The sequence below is a fragment of the Drosophila melanogaster genome, chromosome 2L, assembly GCF_000001215.4.
Source record: "Drosophila melanogaster chromosome 2L".
NCBI classification, from domain to species: Eukaryota; Metazoa; Arthropoda; class Insecta; order Diptera; family Drosophilidae; genus Drosophila; species Drosophila melanogaster.
The window spans coordinates 10,238,583-10,251,829 of NT_033779.5; the positions used below are offsets into that span (position 1 = coordinate 10,238,583).

Here is a 13,247-nt window from a genome sequence, read left to right on the forward strand (position 1 = left end):
CATTTTTATAATATACAAATCTCCTCTATCGCAAGTACTATTTATTTATTCTAATACAAATATATTAATTTTGTCATTCTCCAATCGGAATAAGTATAAATAAAGTATAAATCCATTGGTTAAGAAAAGAAAAATCAAAAAAATAATTTTTATTCATTTTAATGTTATTAGTTAGTTTCTAATGTGATCTTTCATTAAATATTTAATACTTATAAATTATAAATGAAAAGATATTCATAAAAATCGCAGACAATCAAATTAAAGCTTAACTCAGATGTTCTTCTTTCATACACGTTCGAAATCTTCCTGTCGTTCCTAAGTCCCGTTCACACAGGCAGCTGCTTCATCTGAAATGCAGTTCATATATTGTTTTTGTTATAATTAAACGGTGATTTTAACCCGGCCGGAGTGGAGTTGCTCATTGGAAATGCTTTTCTAAATTAATTTAAATTTAAAATAACGGCAACAGCAGCTAACACAACAAAAATGTGAAATATTTGGGTATACATATACACCTACAGGATTTATAAGAGGAAAATTTAAATGCCGATTTTTTTTAAATAAAATAATTCTTGCCTAAATATGTGGACTAATTTTAAAACGTTCATTTGTTTTTGTTAAGCCATGTATAAATTTCTACAATATTATTGTTCGTCATTTTGAACTTGCAAAATTTGTTTCATTCCAACGTTCCAAATCAGGGCAATACATATTTATTATCTACACCGAGTGAAAATATTTTCCGAGTCATCAGAAATTTGTATTATTGATAGCATGTTGTAAGGCGACTCGACTATTTTGAAGCTAAGTGAAATTTTATATTGAAACGCAAAGTTGAATACGTGAGCAGTATATGAAAATCGGTGAATACAGTGACTTCATTAGTCAGCCGAAAGCAAAAGAGAGCGAAATACATTTTTTAAACAAACTAAACTAAAATTTCACTGTGAATAATGATGACTGAAAAGTTAAATTCTGGGCACACTAATTTAACAAGCAAGGGGTTTGTATATTTTATATTTATTTATATTTTTTTTTTCACAAGAGGACCCAAGCTTGGTGTCCCAACAAACATAATATGCATGCGTATTCATCAGCCCATATTTATGATTAGATGCCGAAAAGACAAGCCGTTTTATAGTTTAGAACGTCAATTTTTGCAAATGATTGAGCATGTAAAAGCCGAAGATCTGTATTTTAGCAACATCATGTAGTTAGGCTGTTTTCACTCAACAACTAAACCTGCAGAACATGTTATCTAATGAAAAAAACCAAACAATGTGATTCCCGTATTTATATTACTTTATTGTATGTAGTAGCGGAACATGTGTACATATGTATAAAAGAGTTATCTACATATGTAGTTGCACTCGTGGACTTATTTACCGCTAAAAATGTTGCTAAATATAATTGCACTGACTTAAATCATTTAGAAACTAACACTGTATTTAGGTAAAACTTCTATTGGGTGATTCTCAACTTTTGAGATCAGAACAAAACAGGTATTTTTTTTTTGCATTTCAGCGCCATGAACAGTTATTCGTGGGCTGCCATTTTAAAATTTGGAGTAGCGTTTCTTTTTCTCTCCTCCATAAATGTGCGAAAGAGAAAAAATGTTGAGTTCAATCGCTTTTAGATTGTTCAGTTCTTAAATATTCAAGACATTATCCATCTTTGTTTACGATTTAAAATCAATATTAACATTATTATTAATATACATTAATACATGGCTTAGACTTTAGCTTAAAATGCACTTTACATAAAAGAACTCATTTACAAAATTTTAAAAATCAAAAATTTTTAATATATATATATGCTTATATATGCCATCCATATATATATGGATGTGAATGACCTACATATATCGTAATACTTTAATTACCATTTTATTTTTTTTCTTTTCATCCAGGATTATAAATGATCTTCAAATTGCTGGAAACACAAGTGACGATATGGGCTGGAAATCAAAGCTGAAGCTGCCGCCAAAGGACAACCGATTCAAAACAACTGTGAGTTTGCCGACAAATCAATCGGAATTTATACAATTTAAAGCACAAACAAACTAACAAATAAATGTATTGCCATTGCCTTACTCAGGATGTGACCGATACGCGAGGCAATGAATTCGAGGAGTTTTGCCTTAAAAGAGAACTGCTTATGGGTATATTCGAGAAGGGATGGGAGCGCCCTTCGCCAATTCAGGAAGCAGCTATTCCTATAGCATTAAGTGGAAAAGATGTGCTGGCTCGGGCCAAGAACGGCACAGGCAAGACAGGAGCCTACTGCATCCCAGTTTTAGAACAAATCGACCCAACCAAGGACTACATTCAGGCACTTGTGATGGTCCCCACCCGAGAGTTGGCGCTACAAACCTCACAGATATGTATTGAGCTGGCGAAACATCTTGATATCCGGGTAATGGTCACAACGGGAGGTACCATTCTAAAGGATGACATTCTTCGTATTTATCAAAAAGGTGGGTTTTGATGATAGTTAAATAACCTAATATCGGTTTAATTGCAACTTTCTAAATTTTCCCTACGCCTGCAGTACAATTAATTATTGCCACTCCCGGACGAATATTAGATCTGATGGATAAGAAAGTTGCCGATATGTCGCATTGCAGAATATTAGTTTTGGATGAGGCCGATAAGCTATTGTCGCTTGATTTTCAAGGCATGCTGGATCATGTTATACTAAAGTTACCAAAGGATCCACAGATCTTGCTATTTTCCGCAACATTTCCACTAACAGTCAAGAATTTCATGGAGAAGCATTTACGCGAGCCTTACGAGATCAACCTGATGGAGGAGCTAACACTGAAGGGTGTCACTCAGTACTATGCATTCGTACAGGAGCGCCAGAAAGTACACTGCTTGAATACGCTCTTTTCGAAGCTGCAGATCAATCAGTCTATCATATTCTGCAATTCCACGCAACGTGTCGAGCTATTGGCCAAAAAGATCACAGAGCTTGGATATTGCTGTTACTATATACACGCTAAGATGGCCCAGGCACACAGAAATCGAGTATTCCACGATTTCCGCCAAGGACTCTGTCGCAATCTGGTGTGCTCCGACCTGTTCACCCGTGGTATCGACGTGCAGGCCGTGAATGTAGTAATCAATTTCGATTTCCCACGAATGGCAGAGACATACTTGCATCGAATTGGTCGCTCAGGACGTTTCGGTCATTTGGGTGAGTTTAATTGCATTCTCATATTATAGTTTAGCCTATTTACAATCTTCGTTTCTCATTTTAAGGTATTGCTATTAATCTGATAACCTACGAGGATCGGTTTGATCTGCATCGGATTGAAAAAGAACTTGGAACCGAAATAAAGCCTATTCCGAAGGTCATAGACCCCGCCCTTTATGTCGCAAACGTTGGCGCATCCGTTGGCGATACTTGCAACAACAGTGATCTGAATAATTCTGCGAACGAGGAGGGCAACGTTAGCAAATAAAACGGATATGCCCTGTGTAACGCTAGTATCTGAAATAGAGTCTAAATCGTGGAATCAATAAAAACAGATGAACTATTTCAGAAATCAAAATTGTATTAAATAAATGGAAAGCAATTCAATTTTTAAATGCGCTCTTAAGATAACTGAAATGACTGGTCTATAAAAAAAAGGCTCGTTCACTTTGTGGGTTTTGGTGCTGAGAAGTATTAACATTAACTATTGGGGATTTGGTAAGGAAAGTTAGTCGAATGCTATTAAAAGGCAGGCTAAGGTCGTTTAATATCAATCCAGTTTTTAGTAAAGGGTTTAAATCAAATAAAAGGTCTAAAAGTAATTACAGGATTTTCGGACAAGAGAAGTACACTTGGATCAAGCTAAATCCTAGATTTACTTACATGGAAGAATTACCATTGGCAATTACCCGATTTACTAGATTCCAAAAAAAAAGTACAAAGGGATCATTATAATTTAAATAAAATTTATTTATTAGCATCCAAAATTGTAAGCTTTGCTTGTCAGAATATTTACAATAAATGTACAATATTAAACAAATCATATATATAGGATAGGGTCATAAATTTCAAAACTTTACGTATTAAATATGTTCGATGAGGAGGAAGAGGAGTCGGATTGGTCAAAGTCGATTTTCGCATAGGTATTCCCATCCTCCGGGCATGCGGACACCGGCGGCGATTCGCGTGATCCTCTCTTCAGGTATTTAGCTGGATTTTGGCCACTGCAATGGGGAAGATCTAGGCTGGCGTAGTGCAGCTCCGGCTGGGATATGCGAGACGACGACCTTGAGGGGAAATTCAAATCTTTAATCTGTAGAATGTTCTGTGGTGTACTTGGATCTGTGCCAGTGCTACGCGAATCGGCGGCGGCGGCTGGCTTTGCTGAATTTATATTGAATTTGGTGAGTGAGCTGCTGCTCACCGCGGTGGCGGTGGCATTATCGGGAATCGTATTCACACTCTCTGTAAGTCTCTGCGAACGCTCCAAGTTATCCTTGTGTATACCCTTTTGGTATAGCTTCGATGAGATGAGTGAGCTGTCGCTTTTAATTTGCAGAATTTTGTAGCCGGCTTCGTTAAATTTTGTGAAATCATTCGATTTGTCCTTGATTTGTGTGTAGTCTTCGCTGCTTATCGAATGAACCAACTTCTTTTCCTCATGCCCGCCTATATCCAAATTGTTGTTCTCGACAATCTTGTCGGCCAGATGATTATTTAGCTTATCGCTGCTCTGCGCGCACACTTTCTCGCAATCAATTTGATTTGCTGAATGAACATCATGGCTTTTGCTTGTACTCTCGACATTTGTGGGTTTCGAGCTAAAGGTGTTGTCATTCAATGGCGAGTTCGACTTCTTTTCCTCGCTTCTGCTGGGCTGTTCTCTCCATTTCTCAGCGGATATATTGTATGTGCTAATTTTGTTTAAATCGTGCACTGGTGCGGCTGTTGCGGTGAGTGGCGGTGCTGTCTGATAGTCGGATAGCTTGAGTTTCTCCACTTTCATTGGCAGGCAATTCGAACTGGGAGTGTATCCATTACCGACTGGCTTCATCTCGAGGTAACCATCCTCGGATGTGATCGCAGTGTTATTTAGTTTGGTGCCATTGAAAATGTCCTTTTGACTTGTGGCGTGCAGAGTTAGGCTGGAGCTATCCGTTCGCGGGGCTTTTGGGAACACGTTTTCAATGTATTTCGGAATTTCATTATTCTTGATGAACTTCTGCTTTTCCAAATTGGTTGCTTGTGAAAAATCAATTTCCATTAAGTCACTCATTCGGTCGGAGTTTATCTGGTTCTTCAGACTGAGGAGTGGAGCACTTGTGGACTTCTTTTGTCGATTGGCACTGCTGCCATAGCTGGTTCCTTCCTTGGTAATGCTACTCTGACTCCTATTCGCTGTGAACTCATGTTTATTGTCCTCCACGAGGACCACTCGCTGCAGGTCGCAGCGCGGTATCTTCGATTTGGAGCCAACCGAGTAGGCTCGCACGCGATTCGGATTCTGTCCCGTATCATTCAAGTGTCCCAGGCGCTTATTAAACTTTAAATGCTCAACCTTGTTGCCTATCGAATAGGCGCGAATGGGACGACAGCATCTGTAACAAGATGTGATTGATTGCATTACGTGGCACAGTTGAAGCGAAATGTGTACTCACTGGTTATCAGAGTCCAGATCAAAATCCTTAGCAAGCTTTTCCGACGCGTGCTCCGGAAAGTTGAAATGCAGCGAAGCATCTTCCAATCTCTGCATATCAGCCTTCTCCTTTTCATGGATAGCATCGGTAGGATTGACTGGATTCATCGGTATGTAGTTTTCGTCACTTACTGCAGTTAAACAAAGCCAATTGATTAGCTACTTTTCATGTTAAAAAATTGTTTTTGTGTTTGGCTTACCATTTTGTTCGGTGACTTTGCTAAATAATTCCGCACTGGCAAAGTCATCAATGTTTTCCTCAGGAATTGCCGTCTCCGATGACCGCGTGCTAGAAATTGAAATGGTGATTATTATTAAATAATTATTATTTGATTGCAACGCACTTTAATCTGTAGTGGCTAAAACTGCCGTTGTCGTCGGATTCATCGACACTAATTGATGACTCTTCGGATTCTGAGCATCTTAATGGCATGGTGAACGTTGGACTATTACTATGCTTGTTGGTTGAGTGCGGACGGATGCCAGATATAGTATTGGATCGCAGTCCATGGTTGGAACCAAAGTACGTTTGATTGCTGGACTCGCTTAGGGTTCCATTTCTGGTTGGTAAGCTATCGCATCTCTCTCTGCCGAAACCTGAAACGATTGCGTTTGATTAATTTTGCGTTAAAACATGCATTTGAAGTATTTACCATAGTTATGGGGCGAACTGCAGCTGCGCAATTCGAGAGAGTTTTGACTATTTTGTATGACATTTACGTTTATCGGCTTCGATGCTTCGTTTGCAGACGACGATCGCTTTCTCATGGGCTCGTGACTTAAGTCAGGTCTATTCTGATAAACGTTTATTAAATTCGTGTTCGACTCTGTTTTGGCTGACATAGCGCTGAAAGAAAAAACCCACAGAATTATTAAAGTTAACTGGGAGATATCTTAAACTATCTATGTCGTTTTGTAGGATGTTCATGAAATCTTGGATTAGTTGTAATGAGAGTTAAATACCTCAGTATCGTGTTGTGCATATTAGTAGCAATAGCTGCGTTATCCGTCTCCATCCACAGATCACCAGATCCCAAGACACTTTGGCGGCCAAGTTCCACGTAGAATATACATTGTGGGGATGCATGACCGCATCTGAAATTAAGTCCGAATTATTTTACAATCCCTTGCAGTTTTGCTGGCAACAACTAACCGCCTGATCGTGGTCAAAAGTATTTCAATGCTCGCAACGCGATCCTCGCCATTGGGCGTCTTCTCCGGTCCAATGCACACGAATGTCAGGGATTTTGAAGTAAGGCAACAGTGGTAGGTTCCGGTGATTCCAACTTTCTCCGAAATACCCTTCTTTTGAATGACAACTTGCCAAACGTGGTCTGCAAAGTGAAATGAAGTGTTTAGGTTTCATACTAACTGGTAGTTATAGTTTATTTGGCATACCATAAGGTGAGTGCGCTGTTCCATTCGAATTGGCTATGTTCCTTTGTAGAACTAGTAGTTTGTCCAACCATTTGCGTAAATCATTTTCGTTCTCGAGAACGATGCCGAATCCACCGTCTCTGGAGGAGAGCACAATGACAAATCTATGCTTGGTGTCCAAACGGCGATTGATGTTGAAGCAATTCTTCAGATATATAACCCTTTTTGGCTCGGCTCTTTGCAGGAACTTCTTTTCGGTATCGTAGTACTCCAGCCGGGCTGCCGAAGTGCTCGTCTCCTCGTACAGCACAAAGAACTTCTTCTTCATGGTCTTCAGCTTCTTGAGGTAGCCACTCAGCGCCATGCCGTCATCCGATATTGATGCCATGATTTCCAATCTTAGTTCCTGGAAGGCGACGTGTTTATATTATTAGTAGGCGATATGGACACATATTTGATTTGCAAGGCTTTCACTTTTCTGTTTTCAAATTAAAGAACGAACACATGTATAATGTTTTTTATTTTTTGCATTGTAATTTAGAAACATATACCTAAGTTATAGGCTTTACTAATGTAGGAAACACGAGTTTTGTGCAATACATTTGCTTTTCTAAGCATAAACAGCACAAAACATTTCCAACTGCCGGAACAACAAATCGCTTTTCACAACGCAAACACGCGAAAAGCATTCGCAATGTCGGCTGGCAAAAAAAATCCTTGCCGTCTGTCAACATCGAGCATCGGAAATCGCAATCAAAACACGCAATTACGTCGTTTATGTCAATATTCGAGTGCAGCTTACGCGGCGCGACGTATTCGAATTAGGATGTAAAGCGATGGAATTCGGAATCGGAATTGGATGTGGAATTGTGAATTCATAATTGGCTCACTGTGCTGGCGCTGTAAAGATTGTTTATTTCGTTTTCAGGTTTCTGCGCATTGCATTAAGATAACCGCAGCTAGATGCTCATTTTATTATACATATATGTACGTACATATGTACATACATAAGTACGTGCGCGCGTATGTTTGTACATATTTTGTTTTATAGATGAGCATCATAAATATATATATATATTTATATGTACATATATCTGTGGAATTCTAATACATCTTACATACATATGTATCTGCGAGTTATTTTTCCCCGTAGGCATGTATGTACAAACAACGATACATATGGCACACTCTGGTGGTATCATTTACAAACGCACATGGATATGGGAAATAATACCTCAACGCCAATGTGGCTGGGAAATGTGTTACCTAAGACGTCTAGCTGCCCGTATGCCCGATATGCGCGAAATCAGTGTTTACTAGTTATCCGCGCGATACATTTAGCATTTGTATTATTATTGTTCACCAACGCAATTCTTTATTATCAAACCCACATTTATTCGCGATGACACTTTGCTGTTATCGTTATCGCAGCATAGGAATAACAGTACGAAGTTGCCATCCCGATCTCTACACCGGTGAGAGTTGCCAGCCCGATTTACACGCCGGCTTATTCGATACTAATTGAGTTATCGAATGACCGTTTGTTTCGTTTAAATTTAGTATAACAGTTTTTTATTTAATCATCATTTTAAATTTTTTGTATTTTAGAAATGTTTTTATCGGTAACTAAATTATCTACTTTCCATATTCTTGTATGAAACAAAATTTTAAAAGTATGTATCGACTTTATATACCGAAATAATTTATATGGTTAAACTTTTCCATTTAAATTTTATGAATTTATACAAAGATTAAAATGTAATTAGCTCCTGAAATCAGGACAATGAAATGATTAAACTGGTATTTTAACGATTTAACTTAAGAAAGCGGGCTCAAAAAACAAGGATGAGTAAGAAATTACAAAGTTTCGCATATTGATTTTATTTTTTAATGGTTACTATATTTTTAAATACAATTTGAATATTTTATTTGTTGTAATAATTTAACAATACACGCCGTATTGTTGGTAAGCTTTAGTTTTCTTGTGACTGACTAAGGAGGAAAAAGTCGTTCTCTACCGCGTTCTATTATTTGTATTGTGTGCTTCGTAGTCCATGACTTCCTCATAGATTAGCTCCTTCCACTGCTCCACAGTGTGTTCCCTTTCGTCCACGCTGTGATCATATGGCTCCGGAGCGGGCTGCAAGAGATGCATGCAATTAAGCGATTAAAAACATTCAACATTCCTAGAAATCCAGTTTATGCCAGAATCACTTACAGCATCCACTTCCTCAGCATCATACCACACGTTGATATATTCATGCTTCAAAGCCTCGTCCACAGATATCCGCTGCTCTGGATCAATGACTAGCATTTTACTAAGAAGATTTCTAGCGTCAGAAGCCTTCCGGCGGCTATTCTGATTATTATCATTTGGAAACAAGCCATCGGGGAAAAGTCTATCAAATGAGTATCCAGTGTATCTAGGACGATTTTCCACATAGTTTCGGACGGTTGGCTGTAACCGTTGCATAAACGAGGGTGATGGTGTACCTAATTGCTCTGAAAAAACGTAAAAGTTGACAATCATAACGAGAATCAAGTTATTTAAGCAGCAACATACCAATAATTTTATTCCACTGATCTATATGATCCGTTCCAGGAAACAGCACACCGCCCCGTATCATTTCGCCCATAATGCAACCGACGGACCATATGTCCACGTTCTCTGTGTATCCCATGCCCAAAATGACCTCTGGAGCCCTGTAATATCGGGTGACCACATAGGGAGTCATCATAAAGGTAGTTCCTGCAGTACGTGCCAGACCGAAATCCAAAATTTTTAGAGTGCAGTCGGCCTTTACAACTATATTGGATGGCTTTAAGTCCTGCAAATGAAGTATTTCATATATTTCATACTCATTTTAAAGATGTATTCATACTGTACGTACTCTGTGAATAATTCCTGCTGAGTGTAAATGTTTTATTCCGCACAACATTTGATAAAGCAAATAGGACATTCTGTCGTGATCCAAGTCCATTTGGATGACCTGGCAGAGATTAGCGTCCATCAGCTCCATGACCAGGTAGACATCCTGAAACTCTTCCAAGTTCCTTTGCGGCGTAAAAGCATTAAGTAAGCCAATTATCTACGGATTAAATACCTATGTTTAGTAGAAATTTGTTAAAGTTAAAGGTGCAAGTTTCATACGTTTTTATGGTTAACAAGCTTCATTAGCTTGAATTCCCTATATGCTCGCTTGGCATGGGTTACATTTTGGAATGGTCGAGATAGTTTCTTAATCGCCACATTTTGCTGGGTGATAGTATCGTAAGCGGCGCTGAAATGCATTAAATTTGTTATTTTTTTTTTTCATATTCCAGCTAATCCCATCTAATCTAATCTAATATACAATGGAGCGTTACAAATATGACTTCATACTCATGCGAAATATCTTAATTGTTTAAGCCAAAAAATTGTTAAATGTATTATATGTAATAACATATTGATAACCACTTACCATACTATTCCTTGGGCACCTGATCCTATGGGCCGTAGATTAATGTACCGACTGTGGATGGTGAAGTTGGTGTCCCCCACCTCGACGGTGTAGTGTTGGTGCTGAGCTGTCGTCATTGTTCACTGATTTTATTTATTACTAGTTGAGAGCAAGGAGCATATCGGCCTTTTCAAGAGGGTAAATAAGATAAATCAATACGGTTTTACAGTGTGATTCTGTTTTATATAAGGAGCAAAGACGTCCGTATGTATGGCTCCATTCTGAATGGGTGGAGGCAGTTTTCAGACAACTTCGTCTGGAATTAGGGGGTAGGAAAACATTAACTTTGCCTGGCCTTATTTCGGCAGAATGTTATGGCCATTAAGTGGGTCTCTGTTGTCGCGAGGGGTGAAATTTACTGGCTAGTGTGTGGCGAGTTTGTTGCCAAACCACGAGCAAAAAATATCGAGTTCCTTCAAAAAGATACAATTGCATAACGCAGTCACTTATTTGAGCCGACTTCGAATGCCGAACCCCCTTTTCTATTGATAAGCATTTAAATGTTTGCCGAACACATGTCGAATATGGTTGGAAAAACACCCAACAGAAATAACCGAGCGTTTCGTTCTTTGAGCAAAGTGTTTAGCGGCACGCACAGGAAAAAAAACCGATTTAAAATCGATATGTCCGGCTTAAACATAAAAGTACGGAATGTTGGACCACAGCGATGTACATAGCGTTCATGTGTATGCATGCCGTTGCCTGTGTAAATATGTACATACACACGATTTGTATGCGGATGAAAACTGTAAACTTCTACTGGTATACATATGTGTAAGATGTAAGCCACATACATACATATGCACATACAGCCACACAAATGTGGGTCGATAATTTAGTAACTTTTCAAACTATCTCTCAGATAAAAGATATTCCCCGTATTCGTACATCGAAAAAGCGCTCGTTTGCGCTGCAGATAATAAAGCGGTCTACGCTTCGGGTAGTGTCGATATGTAAACGTTAGACATTTGCGCATACATAGGTACATACACTCTTTGGGCAGTTGACATTTTATGTTAAATATCAATAATTTTTTTCATAACCGGCACAACTATAATTGCTTTCAATCGATTATGGCACGTTTTGCAGGAGTGTTTCGGTGATTCGATATTTGATGTGAATGGAACGTAATAGAATATTTATTTACCATTTAACGAAGAAGTACAGAATTTCTTGTGAAAATATAAAATCGATTTTTTTTCTATTTTATTCTACACACTGGGCACTCAAAGTGGCGAGCATTTTAAACTATGTTAATGTTATTGAAATTTAAGAATCAACTATCTGCGGCACTTTCGCATGAGAATAATTGTACATGGATACAATACAATATACGAAAATCTATTGGAATATTCGATCACAACAAAGTTACTTAAATCGATGTGACCAGATTGCAGTAGGACCAAAACCAGAAACGGCTAAAGTCAGCCAATCGACTTTTGATTAAAATTAGGTTTAATTAGGGGTTTAAAACCTAATAAGTGTTAATAACTTACAAATAAACATATACAAATGCAATTTATTTAATAAAGACCAAAAACTAAGTTGGCGCAGTGTTTCATTTCACCGTTCCGGTCATTAGATATTCCTTTGCTCGACTTATCGAGTATACATCGAATGACGAATGAGAAATACTGTCATCACTAACAATAAATAAAAACAAAAGAGTTGAAATACACAGCGATATGAGGACGGTTGGTTTTTGGCCACTGATGAATCACATAAGCTGATAAGTGCTAATTTTAAAATCTTGTCCTTGCAGTCATCACCAGCACTTAAATACCTATTGGAGAAGGATGTTCAGGTGTCGAAGCATTTTGTAGTAGCCGTCTCCAATCTGTCGTTCTTCAAATCCCTGCGGATCCACAGCAGATTTCTGGAGATATCATGCGATGGAATCGCCTGGTTTGTCTCATGGATCGCCTTCATCTGGTTGCTCAGCTCGAAGAGCTTGTATCAAATGCAAGTCAATATGCTCTTCGGCCTGATACTCGACGTAGTGATCGTGGCCGTGCTGAAGGCGCTTGTTCGTCGCAGGCGACCGGTGGCCAGCAAGGATATGCTGACCATTGGACCCGATAAGTTCAGCTTTCCCTCAGGTCATGCCTCCCGGGCGTTCTTTGTGCTGCTGTTCTTCGCCAAGCTGTATCCGCTTCACATCATATTCCTAATGCCGGTCACAGCTTGGGCTGTAAGCGTGGCCATCTCACGGCTCATCCTCCAGCGTCATTATATTTTGGATATCTGCGCCGGTGCTGCCATCGGAGTGTTGGAGGCACTAATCGTGGGACTTCTGTGGATCAGCGAGGAAACTGCATTTAGCATTGTGGGCTTTGTTACCGAGGAAACTGTCGACAGCATGGAGTAACGATAAGTTACGATTGGAACACCGAAAGCAATAGATAATCTCTAGATCATTATGATAAATGCTTTAACCAAATACATTGTTAATGTTAAATTCATATTATTGTGTATTTCGCATAATTTTTCTACCCTTATTTCACTGTGAAAAGGGAAAGTGTACTTTAAATGAGACTAAAGTCGTTATACAACCATCTTTAATAAAATAAATAAAGCTTTTGAAGATATTTGGATTATTAATTATAAGAAATTATAGTGTAATTCCTTTGTTCCGAGTCATAGCACTCCTAAATATATCGATTCATCGATAAGGAGTCAACAACCCCAACGACTTC

The 13,247-nt window shown here is 38.6% G+C and overlaps 4 protein-coding genes and 1 non-coding gene across 11 annotated transcripts; 3 read left to right on the forward strand and 2 right to left on the reverse strand.

Moving 5' to 3' along the window:
- Window positions 1–758: 758 nt before the first annotated feature.
- me31B (maternal expression at 31B) lies at window positions 759–3,590 on the forward strand. 2 transcript variants are annotated; one of them, NM_078809.4, is made up of 5 exons: window positions 759–1,003; window positions 1,910–2,009; window positions 2,098–2,476; window positions 2,551–3,198; window positions 3,264–3,590. In NM_078809.4, the coding sequence occupies exons 1-5, from the start codon at window positions 954–956 to the stop codon at window positions 3,464–3,466; spliced, it is 1,380 nt and encodes a 459-aa protein (NP_523533.2). In that variant the 5' UTR covers window positions 759–953; the 3' UTR covers window positions 3,467–3,590. The 2 variants fall into 2 exon arrangements, with proteins under 2 accessions (NP_523533.2, NP_723539.1); NM_164898.2 differs by lacking the exon at window positions 759–1,003 and adding an exon at window positions 1,357–1,502.
- Window positions 3,591–3,929: 339 nt separating this feature from the next.
- chico lies at window positions 3,930–8,496 on the reverse strand. 3 transcript variants are annotated; one of them, NM_001273387.1, is made up of 10 exons: window positions 8,318–8,496; window positions 7,603–7,951; window positions 7,073–7,457; window positions 6,828–7,008; window positions 6,638–6,769; window positions 6,328–6,521; window positions 6,019–6,271; window positions 5,875–5,963; window positions 5,637–5,805; window positions 3,930–5,576 (listed from the first exon to the last, which is right to left on the reverse strand). In NM_001273387.1, the coding sequence occupies exons 3-10, from the start codon at window positions 7,437–7,439 to the stop codon at window positions 4,055–4,057; spliced, it is 2,907 nt and encodes a 968-aa protein (NP_001260316.1). In that variant the 5' UTR covers window positions 7,440–7,457; window positions 7,603–7,951; window positions 8,318–8,496; the 3' UTR covers window positions 3,930–4,054. The 3 variants fall into 3 exon arrangements, with proteins under 3 accessions (NP_001260316.1, NP_001188772.1, NP_723540.1); NM_001201843.2 differs by lacking the exon at window positions 7,603–7,951 and having other exon boundaries at window positions 8,443–8,496; NM_164899.3 differs by lacking the exon at window positions 7,603–7,951.
- On the forward strand, window positions 4,103–7,395 carry asRNA:CR44995 (antisense RNA:CR44995). The gene is made up of 2 exons (NR_124174.1): window positions 4,103–4,382; window positions 7,296–7,395.
- A 423-nt stretch (window positions 8,497–8,919) lies between the features above and the next one.
- Window positions 8,920–11,919, reverse strand: bsk (basket). Of its 3 annotated transcripts, NM_164900.3 has the most exons (7): window positions 11,699–11,919; window positions 10,513–10,677; window positions 10,203–10,332; window positions 9,943–10,140; window positions 9,615–9,879; window positions 9,270–9,553; window positions 8,920–9,191 (listed from the first exon to the last, which is right to left on the reverse strand). In NM_164900.3, the coding sequence occupies exons 2-7, from the start codon at window positions 10,626–10,628 to the stop codon at window positions 9,066–9,068; spliced, it is 1,119 nt and encodes a 372-aa protein (NP_723541.1). In that variant the 5' UTR covers window positions 10,629–10,677; window positions 11,699–11,919; the 3' UTR covers window positions 8,920–9,065. The 3 variants fall into 3 exon arrangements, with proteins under 3 accessions (NP_723541.1, NP_001162930.1, NP_001162932.1); NM_001169459.1 differs by lacking the exon at window positions 11,699–11,919 and having other exon boundaries at window positions 10,513–11,160; NM_001169461.3 differs by lacking the exon at window positions 11,699–11,919 and having other exon boundaries at window positions 10,513–11,018.
- A 235-nt stretch (window positions 11,920–12,154) lies between these two features.
- CG31717 (uncharacterized protein) lies at window positions 12,155–13,132 on the forward strand. Of its 2 annotated transcripts, none has more exons than NM_164902.2 (2): window positions 12,155–12,245; window positions 12,314–13,012. In NM_164902.2, the coding sequence occupies exons 1-2, from the start codon at window positions 12,237–12,239 to the stop codon at window positions 12,917–12,919; spliced, it is 615 nt and encodes a 204-aa protein (NP_723543.1). In that variant the 5' UTR covers window positions 12,155–12,236; the 3' UTR covers window positions 12,920–13,012. The 2 variants fall into 2 exon arrangements, with proteins under 2 accessions (NP_723543.1, NP_001260317.1); NM_001273388.1 differs by having other exon boundaries at window positions 12,211–12,245; window positions 12,314–13,132.
- The last annotated feature ends 115 nt before the right edge of the window (window positions 13,133–13,247 follow it).